The following is a 21,827-nucleotide window of genomic DNA, read 5'->3' on the forward strand; positions in this document are numbered from 1 at the left end:
GGACAAACTAAAAACCGTAAAATAATTGTAAGTATCCCTTATTGAGGAAAGTATTTCAGGTCGGTTGGTTTATATAGTAGATAATAAATGTAAAAGGGTGTGAGTTTGCTCCGCCATATTGCGCCCAGTTCCGGTAAAAAGGACTAATTCACTAAAGACGAATTCTTAAGGAACAGTTCTTGAAGGCACATATTACGATTCCAAGTCCTGTTTTGTGCTTATGCCGTTTGACTTCGCCATAACCCGAAACATGGTAGTCTCCTCCATTAAATTATAATTTCTAAGGAAATTTGGGGAGTGAATTTTATAGATTTCAAAATTTGAATACCTTAAAACCCTGAATACTTTGTTGTCTCTCCCTATTCATTCGTTTAAAGTAACGGGGTGCGAAATACATTATGGGATCGAAGCGAGCACGGAACGAGGAGGAATGTCACGCAGAATTACAAGTGAAAAGAAGACAAGGGGTTCAAAATAGTTTAGGTGCTGCTGGCTGACAGGAAGCGATCATACAGGTCAAAGCTCATGTATATACACACTAATAAAATTATAAAAATCAAATTATCTTATTATAAAAATCAAATGAATTAATTGTTGAATTGTGTTCAAATACTATGAAAATTACTATTTGTGACTTATGCGAAAAATAGCGATTCGTTTGAGCCATTTTTATACTAGCACTTTTAAGGAAAGCGCCGGTGAATTCACATTTTTCGAATTTCGGAATAATAATTATTAAGAAGATATCTACGTATATTAAATAAAATAATCAACAAATTTATCCCCAATCATATAGCAATATTAATTTTATTATAATTCATAGTTTTTTTTTGTAATGAAATTTAGTTATAGTGTACACAGGTGTAGGTATAAACACCTAAAACAATTTTAAAACTACAGTATGCAACATTGCTTAAGGCTTGTCACCCAACAATGGTTTCCTTTAAAACATATGTATATACATACATATAGTACATACAATTATATTAAAATAATATGAAACTCTGTTTGAAAGCCTACTGAATAATAAAAAAGTGTGCATACTCTATTGCCTTATATATATTTTGCGTATGTGAATTATCTTGTGAAATGCGTATCGTTTCATCGAAAATTAATTCCCAATTAAGCTGTAGATATGTTTTAAATGGTAAATTTTGTTGTTTTAGGAAGTTTTGCGGTTACAGCAACAAATCACACTATTAAATTGCTATCTTATTTTTAAGTACTTATATGATGGCACGTTTTAAGTACAACAATTTAGATTAATTTTATAGTTGTGTACTGCAGGGTAGTGTACAAAAAATTACTTTCTTATCTACATATGTATGCAAGACCATTTATACAATCGATCAAATTTATTAAAGCGTAAATATTTTATAACTGGTTTCTGAAATAATTATTGAGTTCTGTACAATCAGCTTCATATGTAAACTTTGGTATATTTGTTTTTCATGATATATAAAAATCTTGTTTTTTATCATTTTATTCTTTTTACTAATAACACTTTCATAAAGGCGAGTATCTCATAAGGAAATCATTGAATACGGAGAATTAAATCAAGATACCGCTTAAATTAGTTGTGTGAATACGTATTGTATAAAGTTAAGTTTTAGTTAGTCGTGTTTACTTTTAAATAATAAATATAAAGCTAGTCATGTACACATGTATGTAAAAAATGCATCACATAGAAAACGGTGTTTTAACTTTAAATCGCACTTGCATAGGCACACCTCAAATCAAGAACTTCCTAAACGCAATATGACGGTGGAACTTCAAAAACAATATTACCCGCTATATGTCGGAAATTTGGATTATCAACTCCTAGTTCACCTTTTACTGTAATAGCTCGTGATTTTCCACCTAAGCGGCAAGCAATTGTAGGGCTAACATCCACACGCAGTTCTCGCTGACAAATACTAATAGGGTTTTAAAAAATATCAAGAATGTACTTAGCAACAATGTTTATACAAAAACTTACTCAATATATTTTTTACATATTACTCCCACAAGCTCACCAATATGATCCTCTTTTAACTGAGAGATTTCACTTTTCAGAGCAAAAACTAAATCGTTGTTGTCGGAAGAATGGAAAACAATAAGTTGGTCGCGTCCAGGGCTAATACTGATGGATGTTAACTAGAAAATAGAATATAATATAATAAATAATATGTATCAAAAAGAGATAATTAAATGAAAAGGGGTTTTTATTAATAAACAACTATTTAACCAATTTCTAACAAATATTTTCAGAATAAGTAAATTTTAATTTATTTACTTCCTCAAAAATTGTTTTACACATATCTCTATAATATTAATAAGCTTTGATATTAACTTACATCTTTGATAGATAAAGAATGATTCATATTTTTAAATTTATGTTTAGCACCATCCAGTTTATAGATCGCCGAATCTGTTACAATAAAGGCACGATCAGCAGTTTTATTGTGTTTGTTGTATTTTTTAACGAATGAGGAAAATAGTATATTATTAAAAGCTGCACTGTTCTTTAAGTTTCTAACGTTGGTGCTATAAGCTTGATAACCTGTGTTATCCTGCGAGTTTGCTAAATAATCACCAATCCATTTGCGTTGTTGTCCCCAATGTAATCGACGACCTTTTATAGCAGCTGCAGCGATTATTTGTAATTGCAATTGCGGCCATTCACCTCGTGGATATTTACGAAGGATCATAAAAGCTCTCCAATAGTTAAAAATGCGTCGGAGTTGAGGCTCTGCATTTCGTCCTGCTAATGGAGGTTGTGGCCATTGGACACTTCGACCATAGTCTCTAATATTTTTGGCATTACGAAAACGTTGAGATAGGTCTTGTACGTAAAATCGTAATTTGTATGTCTTATATGCACGCATAATAGTAAGTGCAGCCTTAATTTTCTTATATTTTTGACGTGCAATCCATCCGCGCACCTGCTTTTGTAACAAAGTAACAATATGAGGAATCATTTCATTTCGCTGCTGCTCAAGAGAAAATAATGTTTTAGGTGAGCGTATGAAGACTTTTGTATGTCCATATTTTACGTCGTTTCCGAAACCTTTTTCCTCAAGCAAAACTCGCACGCCATCACGGTCGGTACCGGCGCGGAAATTCGGCCATGTATACTGAGAAATCATTTTATAACGCAATAAGAACTTATCGTACCGTTGACGATGCACAAAACCAGCTCGCCGGACTCGCACATTCTCTAGTAATCCTAGGTAGCGAACTTGATGTTGTACACGTTCGTCGTCGAACACGGTGGGACTCTTTATGTCATTAGGTTTAATACAACGAACGTAGAAGGGTTCTTTTTTCAAAAGAGTATTTACAAGATCTATTATGGAGCGTTGGAAAAGTGTCCCAGCTGTAAGGGGTCGTTTCGTTGTTTTTTTTATATCCTGGGCGCCTTCAGGCCACATATCGCTAAGGTTAACATTTTTGGAGTGATGCAATAGTCGCTTGAAATCCTGATACAATGTATCTCTGTTCTTTTCGATGAATCCATTGATATTATAAATAACATCACCCGCATAGTGTGTTATTCGAAAATCTTCGCGATGTTTGAGTTCCTTGTCCGTTGGCTTCAATTGTCGACTGCTGAAATGAGGATGGCTGCTAAGATTTTTATCCATTGCACCTAACAGTGTTTCGTCGTTGATTTTACCCACTGAGAGACAAGCCTCATCCATTATAGCTATCATACCTTTATGTGGTTTTTCAATGAGATCGCATATTATCTGAGTTAAAAGATATATTTGATATAATAATATTATAATAATTTGTCTTTAGAAGAGAAATACTGAATTGGCCAATACTTAATAATATCACTTATAGCTTATATTTTGATGCGGAAAACTGAAAATTATTTTATAGTCACTGTAGGTTATTATACATAGTATAGAAGTCTTAATAAACGTAAAAGGAAAGGAACATCGTAATGCAATTTTCAATTGCAGATTTAATAATAATGGTTAAATAAATAGCCTACCATGTTCTCCTAATTATCCCTTTGTAATGGTTGGTCAAATGAAAAATATCTTTGATAACGATATATACATACATATGTAAATATATATTTATTATGGTATTACTCTGTAAAAATAACGATGCATGTATATTTGAATTTCTAATCGTTACGAATGGATTGAATGTGTGAATATCACCCAGAGGGTCGTTGAGACAAAATCTGAAATTCAAGGGAAAAATTTCTGATATGAAAAAGCTTCTCAACCCTTATAAGGCGGCATAAAACTTGATCTTTTCATGGTTCTCAATTGGATCGGCTAATCGTCAAGCAAGGGTGAATTTGTGAACTAAACACATAGGTATAATGTTACATTTATATATAGGTATTTATATTCTTATGAATATATAACTGAGGTAATAAAATCACTATCACTTAATTATCTTACCTTGTTATTAAAGTATTCAATATTCGTCCATTCTACACCTTCTCTTTGGTATTCTTCCTGCTCCTGTTTAAGTACCAGTTCTGTTGAATACACAAATTTTATTAAAAGCAGATGAAATTGTAAGTAAATGATCTGAATTCTTTAAACCAACCTATAAACAATTGTTGCAATTTTTCATTGCAATAATTTATACAAAACTGCTCAAAACTATTGTTGTCAAAAATTTCGAATCCGTAAATGTCTAAAACGCCAATAACTGAATTGAAACGTGCTTGAGTTTTCGAACCACGAAATAGGATAGCCCGATTTATACGGGAAATAATCCAGGAAAATAAACGGTCGTATATTGCTTTAGCCAAAGCATCTTTTCCATATTCAGCTTGCGTGGCATCATGTTCCTTTTGCATAACATTACCACCAGCAGCAATAATTCGTGTTGTCAACGAATTGGAAAGCTCATTTTCTGTTACTTGCAATAATTTGGACGCAAATTGTAAATGCGATTTGTTACTTATAACAAGATCATCTTCGATTGCTGGAAATAAACACATGGTCAAGTATGTTAACATGTTTAAAAATTTTATTTAAAAAATTTCACACCAGTTCATACATTGAAACTCAATATTTCCCAAATGTAGAATAGCTGCCAAAATCTGCCATATAGTTTGCAGTTCTTCAGTAGTAAATCCCAGTGTTTTAAAAGCATTGTTTGTGCCTTTATAATCTACTTTTTCAGAAAGTACGTCCATACTACCTTGATTCATATAATGATATCTGCTGGGATCTTTTGATAAATTATATAGTTGCAATTCACTATCGCTAGCACCACGCAAGAGCTGTGGAGAAGCAATAAATTAATTACTCGATTCATTCAACTTACAGAATTGTTACCTGATAGAAGCTATGAAAATTGCGTTCTCCCGGTTGTTGTTGCACCACCCGAGACTTTTCTAGCAAATAATTAGTGATTATGCCCCCAACCGGGTCTCCTTTATAGTCAAATTCAATATCCATATATTTTCCAAATCGGCTGGAATTATCATTCCGATTTGTTTTTGCATTTCCAAATGTTTCAAGGATTGAATTACTTTGCAATAGCACATTTTTCACTCTACAAATTAATTTATTAGTATTAATATTATTACAGAATATATTAGTACAGAATATTATTAAGAAAACATAATATTAGCGGACGATTTATCAATGAATAAAAAGTACTTGCCTTTCAATTTCATTTTGTCCATGTATGTTAGTAACGGCTGCAATATATTTCATAATAATTTTTGACGCTTCAGTTTTACCCGCACCAGATTCTCCGGATATAAGGATACATGTATCTTGATGCCGTTGCTTTAAAATCCTGTATGCAGCGTCAGCGATAGCATAAAGGTGAGGGGGATTCTCGAACAACTCCCGACCTTTATATATATTTATTACATCAGATCCATAAGTGTTCATTTGCCGATATGGGTTCATGGATACACAAACTTCACCTATGTAGGTATATATATGACCATTTTGAAACCTATAACGGCAAACAATTTATTTTATGAAAGGTATTGTTGCTATTTTAAATAAATATTATAGTACAATAACTGCAAAGAAGAACGGGTATTATTGGAAACATACAAGAAAAACTAAAAAAATTGTGTTATTCGACATTGGAGATTTAACCGAATGTTCCAGCCAGCTAGCGGCTATGACGCTAATTGATTTTAGGTATCGCAGAGTGGATGCGAGATTCAGTGCTGAATTCCACACATAATATTACTATTCTACTCGTACATTTATTGCTTTTTAATGTGGAAATTTTTTGTGCTTATGCAAGCGAAAAGAGAAGACATGGACTCTTCAAATAAAAAATACAAGTACATTGTGATTCCAGCTCTGTGCTAAATATTAAAAAAATGTGGAAATCATCGATAAATACAAAAAGGGATGAACTTAGCTGAATTAATGAATAAATCTCACCATTTGTATAAAGATTTAAGGCGTTTTTCGAAAAAGTTTTTTGAATATATAATATATGCGCTATCTCAGCGCGGACCGGCTCCGAAAAACGCTTCAAAACTGTTTACTCGCATTGATCAACTTTACGCTCGGCTTCAGTCAGCTTCCACTCTGCGCTGCCTGTGCGATTTCGTATGAAAATTATCGCACACAGTTTTGACGCTTATTTCTCGCATTCGTCAGTTTTGAGCTCTGCTCGGCTTTCAGCGTCCATCTTGCAGGCACCCATACATATTTTGTTCTTTTAAATAATTTTCAAGCCCCTTCTTTTTGGCAAAATTCTATTTTACTATTCAACATAGTTTCAATCGAAGCTGATTTACTGTTTATAGCGACATTCCAAACTTTTTTTCTTAGATTTGTAACACGGAGCATTATCTTGTCGAAACGGAACTTTTTTCTACTTCAAATGGAACGGGATTTGCTCGATTTTAACCAGGTTTCAATAACCTTTGCTGAATGTTTTTCACTTTTTAATATAGTCATGACAGTCCAAATATTCATAAAAGATATACTTTCAGATATCTTTTACTTAGTAAGAACAAATACAAATATACGTTTTTTTATGGCCCTTTGAAATATTGTTACATGGATAACGCTCGTAGTGTATATTATATATTTGTTCTCAAATTCGGTTCGTAGTTTAATGCATTTTTCCGAAACAATAGTAATTTTACGAGTTCAATATGAATCCACAAGTTATAAGCGAAAGTGTAGAGAACCCTATGTCTGTGCGTGTTTATCCACAAATGTGTGATTTAGACTTTTATTTATATAAGTATAACCTGCATTCTTAAAAACAAAACTATTTTATAGACATATTCAATAAATGGTATACATATATCAAAAACCATCTTAGAATTTAATTTAACTAGTATCAAAACAATTAAACATTGATGATGAATAAGCTGTGCAATAAAACTACAACACTTGTAAGAACCACTCCTAAGCATTTTCTTTATCATTCTCTTTCTTCATTTCATTCTCTCATTAAGTAATATATAATATCAACGTGGTGACGTAATTTGCAATTTGTGAGTAATCAAACGCAAATAGTAAAAAATCTACACATTACTGGAACTAAAGTCATCATATGCTAAGTTCTAAGTGCGTTCTAAGTGCTAAAATAAAACAATGTTAAGTATAAAGGGAGTATTTATAGATATATTTTAACGAACAAATGTAAATACACAAAGTTTGTATTTTCTATTCATATTAACGTTTATAATCAAAAATCAGAATTTTAAAAACTTATAATCATTTTCAAAATAAAAGATTTGAGTTTAAATTCAAAATTGTAGAGGTAATACCTCTATCAGTGCCTAAGTATGTACTATTATGCTTTGCACGCACTAATTGACTCTATATGGGACGATTTGTATACAAATTACGATTGAAATTTTATTTATGGTAGCCTTGATCACCATGTTTCACCACTCTTGGTTTTAGTTACGCCGTTGATTATACCTGTAGTAAATCCACTGACATTATTATATATCAAAACGAAAATGAAGAACGGGGTTTACAAAATACTGTTATGTTTTGTACAGGTAGTACAAGTATTAAGGTTATGAAGTCCACACAAACTAAAAGCTCGTGATTATTTCAGAAATAAACATAACAAAAGCGGTTACACTATATATGAAAAAGTAGCTAAAGTACAATAAGACATTTGATGTTATACGTAGATCATTTGACCTAAATGTAACAACTATCTTAAGGTTTTGACTAAAAATACTATAAAAATTTCAATATGAATCAAATCGTGTTTAGAGCGACAAAACTACTCATGCTTTGATGAAAAAAAACACAAGTTCATTTGGAAACCTCATATCTCGTTTAAATTTAAATCATACATGTTACCTTTTGGAGTAAATTAATTTAATTTTTTGGTTAAATGAAAACAAATAAAAATTCCCAAAGGAAATAAGTCATGTTCTTTGACAGCTAATGCTTATAATTTTTTTGCGAATTGAAAATTATGACGTTGATCTGTCAGACGACACGATTTCTTTTTGAATTCTGAACTACGATCTAAAATTTCATACACCGCCGTTTTTTCAATATAGGGTTAAGCGCCTAACCCGAACTTTATCGGCAACTTGTTGAAAGGTGGTCTGGTTAGCAACCATCTGTCAGTAAAATTCCGGTTAACTTTACCTAAGGAAGGCGTCTTGGTTAGTTTCTAACCAGAACATGAAATGACAACTGTCAGCTCTAAGTTTTCTATAAGAAAAATCAGCTGCACAGACGCCGTTTACAGGGAGACTCGTTTGTCGCTGTATATTATGCATATTACATACAAAAAAGGGGTAACAACATTGAATTTTCCGAATATAATGTAAATATTGCTTTGAAACCGAGCGCTGTTGCAACCATAAAAGGAATTTCAAAATGAAAAGGAATGCCGAATTGTGTAACAGCGAACTGTTACGGAAAAGAACTCAAAACGTGTCACCCGAGCATAAGCGGCACGGTCTCATCGTCTTTCCTCGTCGTCCCCTCGGATACGAAAACCGGTTTGGGCGGCAAAGCTCCTCGTCTGAACATGCATGATCACAATGCAAGTTTTGGGAACTGTATATGTAGGTAAGGTAACTACAACTTGGTGAAAACGGTTCTGTCAGCAAAGCTATCATGCAGTTAAGCTACCAGCGGTTAAGGATAATATTTACCGGGTATTGAGAAAACGGCCTTAATAAAGGTATTTCAAATAGTACAATTTGAACTTGGAGAAATGGGTTTGCTTTTCATTGAAACAGTCGCTCAGTTGTGTAAAATCGACGTACTATACATATCGGAAAACCCATTTCTTACTTTTTGGTGACATTAATCAGCAAGATTACCGTTTTCGTTAAACAGAAACTTCATTCGAATGCCATGAGACGTATTTACAATACATGGCCAAATTACTGTTTAGACTATTTGAAAAGTTTCGTGTCCATACAAAATAACTTATACGATTAATTATTTAGCTCACATGTACCTAATAATCCAACGATTCTACATGTGATTTACAATTGACTTTTAATGTATATGACAGAACGCTATGTGCGATTAGATAATTTAAAAGTGTATATGATAATATTTGTTATCGTTTGATTTCTTATGTTAGAACATTATATACATATGTACATACATGTGTATGGGTGTATTGGGTGTATGCATTAATTCCTGCGGTTTTTTTCGAAAATTAAGACTTTATTTTGAAAAAATTGTTATACATTTAATGTTCAAAGTATTGCCCATCGGAAGCTACGATGTTTGCCCATCTTTCTGGCAGTTTGTAGATCCCATCCCAAAAAGAGAACCGGCTTGGATGTCAAGAAAGAATCGAGCCAATTTCTGATACCCTGTTCTGAAGTGAAGCGTATTTCGGTGAGGGCATTCTGCATTGTTCTGAACAGGTGGTAATCGGAAGGTGCTATGTCGGGGCTATAAGGCGGGTGAGGTAGAACTTCCCACCCACAGTTTTCCAAATAGTTTTTAACTGGCCTTGCAACATGTGGCCGAGCGTTGTCATGAAGAAAAATTATTAATTCGTGTCTGGTCGCATATTTTGGTCGTTTTTCCGCGATGACCTTTTTCAAACGAATCAATTGTTTTCGGAAGAGGTCCCCATTGATCGTCTGACCCGATTTCAATGTGGTCCCACCAAATACATAGCATAACCTTGGCACCATGGATATTCGGCTTTGCCGTGGATGTCGATGGTTGGCCGGGCTTCACATACGATCTCTTGCACTTTGGGTTATCATAATGAATCCATTTTTCATCGCCAGTGACAATCCGATGCAAAAATTACTTCTTTTGGTGGCGTTGAAGCAACATTTCCGACATGCAGAATCGACGTTCGACGTCTCTTGGCTTTAATTCATAAGGCACCCAATTTCCAAGCTTCTGGATGAATCCTAATGATTTTAATCGTCTGAAAACGGTTGTTGGATCAACTCCTAATAGTCTTGCAAGTTCTTCTTGCGTCTGGCATGCATCTGCGTCGAGCAATGTCTCCAATTCTTCGTCTTGAAATTTTGGCTGTCCGGGTCGTTCTCTGTCGTCTAAGTCGAAATTGTCACTTTTAAACCGTGCAAACCACTTTTGGCACGTTCGTTCGGCTAAAGCATGGTCACCATAAACGTCCAGTAAAATACGATGGCTTTCGGTAGCACTTTTCATCATGTTAAAGTAATGAAGAAGAACTCCCCTGGTACAAATTTTGACATTTTCAAATGAATGAAACAAATTGTTGTTCACGCATAAACAAATGACATCTACTGAAAACGACGCGAAATGACAGTACCTTTGAAATGAATATAGCCACAGATGAATACGACGCGAAATAATACTAGTAGAGCCCTCTCTCAGAAAACCGCACGAATTAATGCATACATGCATACTTATTTATATAAATTTTAATTTAAAAAAAATTCGGTAGTGCTAAGGTTTGGAGCAACCGAACATATAGACAATCTCTCAAACTGTATAATTGCGTTCAATTATGTACGAAATAAAGTCATAACGACGAAGGAAAATCTGTAATTTCGTTGTATTTTTGATAAAAAAGCTATACATTACTTTGTACAGGTTTTTACAATTTTTTAAACTAATATTAATATTTTGTTTTTATTAATTAATTGAAAAAAAATTCTCACAAGAGATGCAAATGAAATCTACCAAGGCAGCGTATTTGTTTCGTGTAGCATTAAATTAATGTATATGTCCAAAAATACATGTTTTAAAAGACTTATACAAAAATATATCCAAATTGTAAACATAAGTATTTTATGGATATCGAATTTGAGGGGATGCAAAGTATTTTGTTCACGACTGAAAAAATATAAAAAGTTTTACTGTTTCATACATATAAGAAGGCAAAAAAAATTGGAAGCTACTTAATGCACTATTATATATACACACATAGGTAAATATAGACTCGTAAAAGGTAGGCTAAAAAGTTCAAGTAATTTTACAGATAATAATATTTTTCGGGCAACTTCGATTTAATTATTCAACTAAATTTAATGCTTCTGGCGTATTTACTTAGTCAGTTATCGCATTTTTAGTAGTTTTCTACTTAATCGTTATATCGGAGTGTCCATAGTTACAACTGATTTCACCCATTTTCACACAGGATAAGGGGTAACGAAGGACTTAGTCCTCAGCAAGTTTGGTTGATATAGCTTTGGAGGTTTGTGAGATATGTTTTGTCATGGATTTCATGTCATCTCGTGATCCTGATCATTTATATATTTATATCTATCTCGATTAGTTTAAGGTGATACAAACAAACGTTAGTTGAACAATACAATTATACTCTGTAGCAACATGTTGCGAGAGTATAAAAAGTAGCTTGCATTATTTCAGCAAATGGGATGCAGTGAATTGAGAAATGAAATAATATTGTTTATATTATTGAAGAGGCAAATGAACTATGAAGTAGCTTTCATTGTAATTCCATGCTTAATATCTTTGATGTAGAAAAATTGTATTTGCTTAAATTAATGTTTTAGCTGAATACTATATATCTTAGTGTAAAGCTAAGAGTGATTAGTTATGACGAAAGGATGATTTTTAATATATCCATTTGGACTTCTTCAAAAATAACCAATATTTGTTAAATTTGGGTAATGACTTTGATATATACAACATTTTTTTTTTTGTCAATAAAAAAAACTACGATAAAACGAAGCAGGAGCAGTAACGATTGCAGTATAACTGACTCTCTTACCGCGAGTCTAATTCGTCAAGGTTTAAAAAATACAACTGATCTGAGGTGTGCCCCTTAACCTAGCGTGAAATTTTGAAAATAAGATTGATTTTTTTTTAATTTTTAATTGTTTATACCTTTAAAAATAATATCTAAAATAGTTTTTGAGTTACAGCCATTTAAAGGGTAGCCGCGAAGTTCAATCTGACTAACTACTTTATTTTTAAACGCGTTTTTCTCCAAACCTAATTTCATCGAATTTGCTGCAGTGATAACTCGAAGACAATTTTTGATTTTTTTTATCGTAGGTCATTGTTTGATGATATCTTCTAGTTTAATTATTAATTTTTAGTTCACTGTGTATTCCTGAATCATATATACACTATAGAAACCCTGAAAATTTAAAGACAATCGACACAGTATTTTTTTTCTTCAAATTCCCAAAAATCGACGTTTTTTTAGGCTGTTGCACTAGGTGTGCCCCTTAAAAAATCATGATCCAAACAGGTTGCTACAGAGTATTATAATTTTGTTGACTGTTGTTAAAACTAACCGATGTAGATATAGTTATATATACATAAATCATGAGGACGAACTCGACTTTAGTTATATTTCGGGTGAATATCTGGCCGTCCGTTCAGGCGATAATTTGATACACGGGTTCGTTGGCACTTAAGAGATATTGGTATGTCAATGTCGAATTGTTTTACCACATTTGTTAGTATATAGTTTTGTCAACACCTGACAAAATTTTGCAGCATTTGAGCCAAATAAATTGCGAGAATATAAAATTTTCAGTTAACCCCGAACTTAACTCTTCCTTTTCCTTTTTTCGATTACGTTTTAATGAAAAAGGTGAATATAACAAAACATCTTATACATATAAATTTCTTGCCTTTACATAACATATGTATATAAATAATTATCATTAGCATTCATTTATGTAATTACCTTCTTTTTAGGTTGTCCATAAATTTATCCATTGTTATTTGGTCAAGGAGCACGAAATCGCTGACTCCAACTTCTCGATGTTGTAATGCCATTTCCGAAATATTTTCTCGTGACAAATATTATATTATTAAATACACAAGGTGTATTTTCAAAGCAGACAAATTTTTATCTTATTTAATACGTAAATTAGTAATTCTAACTGAAAAAATAAACAAAATTATTAAATCGGCGAGAATTTTAAAAACGGATACTGAAATTACATAAGATCTCAAAGCTATCCCAACAAAAATGATTCAGTAAGTAAATATATTATTTCCATTTCGTTAACAAGAAAAAACGTTATCTTCAGTTGCACCGATAATACCCTTAACAAATAAAAAAGTTTCCATACAAGAACTTGATTTTGATCGGTCGATTTGTATGGCAGCTATATGATACAGTGGTCTGATTGGAACAATTTGTCTGGATATTGTAGCATTGCTGGGATAATAATTCATGAGGGAATTTCGTGAAGATATCTTGACAAATAAAAAACTTTTCCATACAACAGCTTTATTCTGATCGTTCAGTTTGTCGTCCAATATGGAAAATTTGTTCAGATATTGTGGTAATGTTTTAAACAAAAATCCATGCAAAATTTCGTGAAGATATCTTGTAAAATGAAAAAGTTTTCCATAGAAACACTTGATTTCGACAGTTCAGTGTGCGGTCAGTTGCGACAGCTATATGCTATAATGGTCCGATATCGGCGGTTCTGAAATTTGAACAACGAGTTTGGTTGAAATTTTATGCGATGGCTCCGCGTCCGCAAAGAACTCCTTCATATTATTTTCATATTCCATTAATAAGTTCTACGCGAAAGATATACGGACACCCCTGGTTATTTTTTTGAATTAATGCAAAGATAAGTTATTTGCGAAAGCACTATGGACACCCACTATCACTCATCAATATTTATTTGAATTACGAGGTGCTAAGTTTCCTCTGATAACCACTTTTCATCACTAGCATAAGCACCTTTCTTTGTTTTTCAGTAAAAATATAAAAATATTTGAAGATAATTAATTGATTTTACATAAGTATGAAAATATCAGGGATTAACTTGTCAAGTTATTATTTTTCTTATATGTATACACACTTTCGTACATTTCGCCTCCTTTAATTTTTAAATATTATGAATGAACTATTTATAAGTTTATTGGTATTGGTAACTTGTTTCACTTTTATCAATTAATTTATTTATAAATTGAATCAGTAGCAATGCATAAAATAAATAATTTAACCGAAATGTATTTTCAAAACATTTTTTGGTGGGATACTGATATAGGTACATACTTATATACATATGAATAAAATGTGTCAGGTATTAGATGGCGCATATGCGTACGGACTTGGCTTTGAAACATCTGAAGTGCAATTACGATTCACGAGTATTTTGACGCATAAACATTTGTGTCTATATGTAACCACTTCTAATATTTGAGGTAAAATGTACATATGTATGTATACATTTTTAATTAATTAGTTTCCTTCACCCAATGATGGAAATAACCAGTAATGAATAGGAACATATATTAACTATGACAGACACAAATTACACGAAACCGAGCAAAAAAACTCGAACCGATGGAAAAAGAATATTTTATGACCTTTATTTTGAATAAATTGTTTCACAAAAGTTAAACAACACCACTGAACAATACTGAACAACACACAATCGGAAAACTACAACACACAACTGGTGCAACTGAAAAATAACAAATGAGTCAACTGGTTTAATACGTGTTAAGTGAGTTTTGTCGAAAATGAGTCTCAAATATCCCTCTTAAAACAAAGCCGCTGCATTTTTTTAAATTAGCGCCGTTGTTTAGTTTGTCAAGGTTGTATTGTACTTTTTAATGACATATATATTATACGAAATGAATTTATAAATTGTCATTCAAATGTATAACAATGTTTTGTATTCATTAATATCTTATATTATTTATTTATTTTATTATACATAAGTATATAACGATGGGAAATATACAATATATTCAATGTCGCACCACTGATTATTTCGTTCATGTAGCAAATAGAGAGCGTCACGTGTCTGACATAAGGTGAAAACAAAATATATTAAACAATTACAGGTTTTTATAGTTAGTATTTTCAATTTTTAAAATTTCTAGGACCTTTATAAAGAAAACTGATGTGAATTGAGTATTACATGTAATTTATTTCGTTTCAGGAATAGCAAGTATGCATATGTTTGTCAAAATCTATTTATATACCTTGAAAACTTCGTTATCGTGAGTGCACGTAATGCATTTCGTTAAAATCGAATTGGGTACGAAACTCACTTCCTTGGTTAATCTATAAATGTGTAATACATTGATTTGAGCAACAAATAGTATAAATTTATTATAATAATAACCCTTTCAAGGAGTGCAAGTACTACTGTTTTATATGCGTGTTAATAATTTTAAATACTCAACTAAAAATATCATCTAAAGTTTTAAAAATTATAAAGAATTTTTTATTTATTTGTACTTTATATTATATTTTAGGTGTGCTTACATAATCTTTTTCCATACAATAATGGCATTACCAGAAGGACTTGCAAGTAGCATGAAGAAATTTCAAGTAATACATTTAAATTAACGGGTGACACATTAATGCTTACACAATTACTTATAGGCACATAATGATCTACCGGTCTTTTTAAAAGGAGGTCCAGTAGATAAGGTATTATTTGGTTTGACTGTAGGGCTCTGCGGCTTAGGAATTATTGGTATGTTACAAATGGTTTATACACTGGGCTTTAAAAAGAAATCGGCTTAAATTAATTACGACGCTTTCAAATAAATGGAAGATGTGGAAAAATATTAACAAAATAAATATGAAGAACTAATATTAAATCATTAAACCAGGTTTTTCTTTTTCCGAGGTTAGGTAACGCATTATATACTCTGCTGGAATCAATGAACAACTTGTGAGCGATCTATTGAATTCGAATGAAGCGATAAATTAATAAACATTCGTGTCTATTGTTTTTGATTTTGCTACATAAGTAGGAATAATGGCAAATGCAAATAACATTAACTTGAATATGTATCTAGTGCACCTGATAAGTTTTGAAAAAATTTAATCAATAAATGTACTGGTGTAGACATGACACAAATAATTAGTCAATTCACCATCGAATTGCAAATCTTCATAATTTGGTTAAGACACCAAATTTTTGCGTCATTTGGACTTTTTTTGGTAATTCTCATTATATTACTAATTACTTGAGTTTTTAAATAGTTTCATAAAGTCAAAACCAGCTGTTTTGCTTTGATTTTATGATAGCAAAATTATGTACATTTAGGCGACTTGACATGATTACTCTTATAATAAATAGAAGAAACAATATGAGAGCTGGATACTAAGCTTTATACATAAATAATGTGGCGATCACGAATGCTAGAACAAATCAGAATTGACGATAACCTGCCAGAACCAACTAGATAGCGAAATCCGTAGTTGCCAGAATGTTCGAGTAGCTACTACGTTTCTTATAATTTTTAACTAACTCTTTCCTCCACAGGCAATAATTAATTGAGAGCTATTATTTGTAAGCTGTTATTGCCATTTGCAATATTATTTGCATTAAAAATATATAAAATTAGTAAACAAAATTTCATTATTCCTGCTCTTTAAGCAGCTAAAGCCATTTGCAATTCCCAATATCGTAGCAATGGATTTTAGCTCGCATTATTATTGAATAATTAATTTAATTAAATGATGGTGCAACAAATCAGAACTATCGATGGCTAATTCCATGTTTCCATCAAATAGATTATCGATATCTGAAGGCGGTACCTAACAGATCCTATCTGCTGACATCGCTAATAAATCGCAATATTATTTTAATTCCAGAATTTAAAAGTAACTTTGAATAATTTGGATGTATTTTTTTGGAAATTCCACCACATTAAATCAGTTTTGATATATATTATATTTTGAGCGAGTGTAGAGATTATGGAGACGAATGATGAGGTTGTAGAAAGACAAAAGCTCGTAACAAACGACATTGACGGAGACGAAGATATTAACAACCATACGACTGTGCCAAAATCAGCTCCTAAATCAGAAAGTATTCTTCCTACGCCGGCAGTGCCCAAAATGATTGTAGGACGAATAACTAAAATAAAAATAAAGTTAAACGTAAAATTTTCTGCAGATGAAAAATATGTCCAGTGGGGATACAACCCGTAGCAGAAATTCAGCCAGTTGTTCCATAGAACGAACATCTGAAAAAGGTCAATTAACCTCAGCTAAGGTAACATATATAAATGAGCGACGTACACGTCCAAATTTACAAATTAGTGCAAGCCTGGGTGGATGCAGCAATGATGAACGACTTGACTTCAAATCACGACATCGTAAATTGCTTAAAGGTAATTTTGTATTTTTTAATTTATTAATACGTTTGCTGCCACTGTTAAACGCCGCATGTTGGTGTCTATAATATGAAGGATCATATTCAATATCTAGTTATAATTTCAGATTATTAACTATTTATTATACCGTTTACATCTTTCGTCTACAACAATACTTTTTACAAAGGACCATTGGTATTATTCCTTCTCACCAAACGGCTTAAGTATTATAATGTTAATAAAAAGTAATATAGTATTTGATTACATATATTGTATGTATGTTTGTTTTCTACAACAAAGGTCTTCCGTTCAATTAATTTACAAGTCTTATTACGAGCTTATAAACGATCACAGTATCCGCAAGTTTTATAACGATTGCAACGTGTATGTCTTGGGGGGGTATACGCAAATCTTATTTATGTATTATTTTATTGATCCTTTTCGGTAGACATTTAGGGAGCATTCAACAAAAAGTCCACTTTTTTGGGGTTCAGTAACGGATTGCATACATTTAAGCTATATGTCATTGTTTTTCCATTTATTTAACATATTCGACTAACAGGGGTTTGGAGAGGTACGCTAATTTATTTTATAATTTTAATACACAAGTATGTCGAGTGTTATTCAAAAAGAAAAAATTTAATTAATAAACTGCTTTCCTTTTACTCACTTAAATTTGATCATCTCCATATATGAAATTTACAAATTTTCGCCCTTTATATCATATTTGTATATAGTATATTCAATTGATCTTTAATTTTCTACTAATGCGTAATGACGTTTTTTAGTGGTTCTAGAAAAAATTAAGAGCTTAAATTGTATAATGATGTCAAATATAATAATAATTTGTGTGTCCGTGTCAAGAACATGTCTTTTAATTTTTCGCTTTCATGGTTCTCCTTGTAAGAAGGTGTTTGAATAACTTCATATTATAAACAAGTGTGAGGTGCATTGAAAATCATATTGTATGATCTTTTCCTAAACTTCGTTGAATGTTCGAGTCTTTGATTACTTATACTCGAATACCATTTAGTTACAGATAATGATTTTGGGCTATTTAAGAATCTTAACAAGTGATGTATTTTCGTATCTCTTTGATATTTATTTTACTAATCCATTTCCTCCCTTTAATTTCTTCAAAATACATTTTTTTTTGGTCGAATGATTATCAGTTATGTGTACTAGAGAGCGTGTTTATTAATGCGAAAATATTTTTTAACCGTTAATGTAAAATAAGGATTTTCTGTGTTTCCCATAAATTTCATGTTAATAAAATAAATTTTTATTGGGATATTTGAAAAATATATTTTTGAATCATAAAAACACGTTTGATTGCATGAAAAATTTAATTAGTAATTAGCTTGGTACCATGATTACTAAATGAAAAAGCTCTGCTCGTTTCAAGTGAATCCAAAATAATTCAGACGTTGTATTTTAGAAAACCCATGAATACGCTTTCGAAACAATTTAATACTTTTTAATATTCACAGTTAGCAATGGTAACGATATTTATGAAGAACCACAATGTTACGATAGAATTGAAACCACATTTTAAAATTATTGAACTTTTATTTTATTTATCATCTATTTGTAAGTATTATTTAGTTATACATAATTATATATTTAATCATTTTTTTATTTCATGATTTTATTTTTTTTTTATTTTTTTTTTTTTGTTTTTCATAATCTTTTCGTAAATCCAAATATTGAATCTTTCTACAAATGGTAATTGCCAAACAATATATAAAAGAGAGTAAGGCTGATATATGCAACAGGGATCCTTGTGCCAGCAATATTACAGAAATTTCCAGCGAAGTATATTGCGATAGTATAGATTTTACTATGAAACATGAAATTACTCGGAGACAAAACCATGATAGTTCAGATAATAAAATTAGATTGCACATATTTCGTGAAAAAGTTGGTAGCATCGATCCTTCTACTTCGTTAAACACCACCAATGCGGGCAGTAGCTCAAACGTAAACGAATTCGATCGCCGTCCTATTAAACATCACTCATTTGTCTCAGAAGTTCCGGACGTGAAGCATATGGAACGAGCTCTTTTAGGTCTTCTTGATGATTTTCATTCTGGAAAGCTAAAGGCTTTTGGTAAGTAATCCGCTGAATTCAAAGAAGCTAAAAATCAAGTTCTATATGATTTAGGTTCTGGCTGCACGATGGAACAGATGACTAAAATACGAGAACAACAGGAAAGTTTAGCTAAATTGCACTTTGAGTTAGCCGCTGCTGAAGAAGATTCATTAGAGAGTGTTCACGATTTGAATGCTGCTAAAGCACAAGAAAATATGCTGCAATTAGTCCAACGTCTTGAACAATTATCGGTTTCGATTGAGCAGTTACAGTCAAGCCACTTAGGATTATGAATGTATAGATATGATTGGATTTAAATGTATAGATATAATCGAAGTTTTTAGATTTTCTTAAATAACTAAAATAAAGTACAGTAAATTTTCCTTAACGGTGTGTGTTCCTTAGCAGACAAAACTAAATCTTCCTAGTCAATTTTTGACTAACATCAACTCTAACAGCATAAACAGGTCAAACGTTATACTTATATAATTTTTTTCAAACTAATAATTTTTGAAGTGAAAATGAGTAGAATACGGGTCCTAAATAATAAATTATAATATTCTCACCACATGTTGCACAGAATATACTAGTTTTATTTACTTCAGTTGAAAAAACGGAGACATCTTGATGAAAATTTGTACACGTGCTTGGTTTAATGTACATTTCTCCCAAATCAAACAAAACACCGTGAGAAAATTTCATTTTGCCGTGTGGAAATTGTTGAAATCGGGATATCGGGCATACTTCCCATATAATTTCTAAAAGTGCGATAACTGTATAAATAATAATGTCATATAGATCTGTTCCGATATCAATAATTTTTTGGAAATCCTTCACATTTTTCAAAATACTTTACCAGTTGGCTTTATATAATTCCTATATGTCCTCTTTTCACAGTTTCAAATGAAAACGCCTAAGGGTGCCTGCGGAGTGGACGCTCAATGCCCAGCCGATTTTAGGTACCTCAGAGACTTTCGTATTATACTGTTCTGTTCTGTTTCTTGTTCGTAACAGTTTCATTTTAACCGCAAAGGATTTAGTTGGTGTATAATTTTATTTAAAACCAGACATGTATTTAATTAATGTATGTTTTGTGACAAAAAGAAAGAAAATTTACCTTGAAAATATTAATAGAGGGTATTCTAAATATTGTTCTACCACATTCATAGCAATTTCTCGAAAGCAAAATATGAGACCACCATACAAATGAACTATGTAACACGCGAGTCGGCGCCGAAAAACGCTTTAAAACTGGTTTTCACGCATTGAACTGATTCGTGTTCGTTAGCTTTGCGCTCGGCTCGGCTTTGAGCGTCCACTCCGCAGGCACCCTAATGCTGGAAACAGTCAGCGACATTCCGCCCTTCCATACTTACCGTGCGTATCGCAACAAATATATCAAAAGTTATGCCCGTTGTGGCAACGTAGAAATCAGTTGTTCTTTTTTGTTTTCACTGGACCAATGTTGCCATTGTTCAATTTGCATTCATAATTTTTCATACATTAATTTTTTAGTTATAATTTTTCATGATGTAAAAGCTCAAAACTAAAATCCAGCCATTAAAAATAGTCTACATATTTATAAATAAATATATTCGACTGTGATTTATGGAAAAAACACAATTTTCGCGGATATCATTATGAAAAATTATAACTGAAAAGCTAGATGCGTGCAAAATCATGTCTACAAATTGAGCAATGGCAACATTGGCATAATTTTTGACAAATTTCGTTTGATACGGGCGGTAAGTATGCAGTCACTAACTGAAGCATAAATTTTAAAATTTATGTTAAAATTTTGTTACATTTAGTATATCTCCGGAATTTTCTGTTAGATGGGTGAGTTTCACTCGCTATTTTAATAACCTTTGCAACATGTTGCTGCAAAGTATGATGATTTTGTTCACTTAACTGTTGTTTGTAAAAAACAATAAAAGAGAGAGCATCTTCTCAAGCCTACTTGAGTTTAATGCCAACGTAAATGGAAACAGAACAGACCTTTCTTAGTGTAATTTAGACCAATCTTAAACCGTAATGTAAAGTCATCAGGGTAATGTTATTAATAAAATTTGGTTAAAATTTGTCGAGTAGTTACTAAGACATATTTACTGCAAAATTTAACTATTCTCGTTAGCGAGTTATAGCACTTTTAATCGTTTTCAGCCTAACCTTTATCTATCTTGATTAGTTTTAGGTGTTACAAACCACCATTAGGTGAACAAAACTATTATACTCTGCGCAAGTTTTTGCGAGAG

General features: G+C 31.9%; 3 protein-coding genes and 1 long non-coding RNA gene across 14 annotated transcripts; 2 read left to right on the plus strand and 2 right to left on the minus strand.

Moving 5' to 3' along the window:
• Positions 1 to 777: 777 nt before the first annotated feature.
• Myo31DF (Unconventional myosin ID) lies at positions 778 to 14,859 on the minus strand. Of its 4 annotated transcripts, none has more exons than XM_036369741.2 (11): positions 14,724 to 14,846; positions 13,335 to 13,828; positions 13,075 to 13,273; positions 5,629 to 5,931; positions 5,298 to 5,517; positions 5,017 to 5,242; positions 4,558 to 4,941; positions 4,407 to 4,486; positions 2,337 to 3,731; positions 1,979 to 2,136; positions 778 to 1,916 (listed from the first exon to the last, which is right to left on the minus strand). In XM_036369741.2, exons 3-11 carry the CDS (start codon positions 13,164 to 13,166, stop codon positions 1,748 to 1,750), a joined length of 3,027 nt encoding a protein of 1,008 aa, XP_036225634.1. In that variant the 5' UTR covers positions 13,167 to 13,273; positions 13,335 to 13,828; positions 14,724 to 14,846; the 3' UTR covers positions 778 to 1,747. The 4 variants fall into 4 exon arrangements, with proteins under 4 accessions (XP_036225634.1, XP_036225633.1, XP_014086459.1 ...); XM_036369740.2 differs by having other exon boundaries at positions 13,335 to 14,095; positions 14,724 to 14,837; XM_014230984.3 differs by lacking the exon at positions 13,335 to 13,828 and having other exon boundaries at positions 14,724 to 14,859.
• A 447-nt stretch (positions 14,860 to 15,306) lies between these two features.
• Positions 15,307 to 15,982, plus strand: COX7AL2 (Cytochrome c oxidase subunit 7A-like 2). Of its 4 annotated transcripts, none has more exons than XM_014230996.3 (3): positions 15,307 to 15,403; positions 15,624 to 15,699; positions 15,754 to 15,982. In XM_014230996.3, exons 2-3 carry the CDS (start codon positions 15,655 to 15,657, stop codon positions 15,895 to 15,897), a joined length of 189 nt encoding a protein of 62 aa, XP_014086471.1. In that variant the 5' UTR covers positions 15,307 to 15,403; positions 15,624 to 15,654; the 3' UTR covers positions 15,898 to 15,982. The 4 variants fall into 4 exon arrangements, with proteins under 4 accessions (XP_014086471.1, XP_014086472.1, XP_014086470.1 ...); XM_014230997.3 differs by having other exon boundaries at positions 15,350 to 15,503; XM_014230995.3 differs by having other exon boundaries at positions 15,357 to 15,507.
• A 903-nt stretch (positions 15,983 to 16,885) lies between these two features.
• On the plus strand, positions 16,886 to 19,960 carry LOC106615038 (coiled-coil domain-containing protein 28B). 5 transcript variants are annotated; one of them, XM_014231062.3, is made up of 5 exons: positions 16,886 to 16,986; positions 17,042 to 17,229; positions 17,282 to 17,498; positions 19,231 to 19,590; positions 19,645 to 19,960. In XM_014231062.3, the coding sequence occupies exons 2-5, from the start codon at positions 17,080 to 17,082 to the stop codon at positions 19,863 to 19,865; spliced, it is 948 nt and encodes a 315-aa protein (XP_014086537.2). In that variant the 5' UTR covers positions 16,886 to 16,986; positions 17,042 to 17,079; the 3' UTR covers positions 19,866 to 19,960. The 5 variants fall into 5 exon arrangements, with proteins under 5 accessions (XP_014086537.2, XP_014086536.2, XP_014086540.2 ...); XM_036369735.2 differs by adding an exon at positions 17,608 to 17,675 and having other exon boundaries at positions 16,922 to 17,229; positions 19,235 to 19,590; XM_014231061.3 differs by having other exon boundaries at positions 16,918 to 17,229.
• LOC118682182 (uncharacterized) lies at positions 19,653 to 21,134 on the minus strand. The gene is made up of 2 exons (XR_004977905.2): positions 20,429 to 21,134; positions 19,653 to 20,345 (listed from the first exon to the last, which is right to left on the minus strand). It is a non-coding gene; the product is annotated as an uncharacterized lncRNA (long non-coding RNA).
• Positions 21,135 to 21,827: the final 693 nt, after the last annotated feature.

Source organism: Bactrocera oleae, chromosome 3 (assembly GCF_042242935.1).
Source record: "Bactrocera oleae isolate idBacOlea1 chromosome 3, idBacOlea1, whole genome shotgun sequence".
NCBI classification, from domain to species: domain Eukaryota; kingdom Metazoa; phylum Arthropoda; class Insecta; order Diptera; family Tephritidae; genus Bactrocera; species Bactrocera oleae.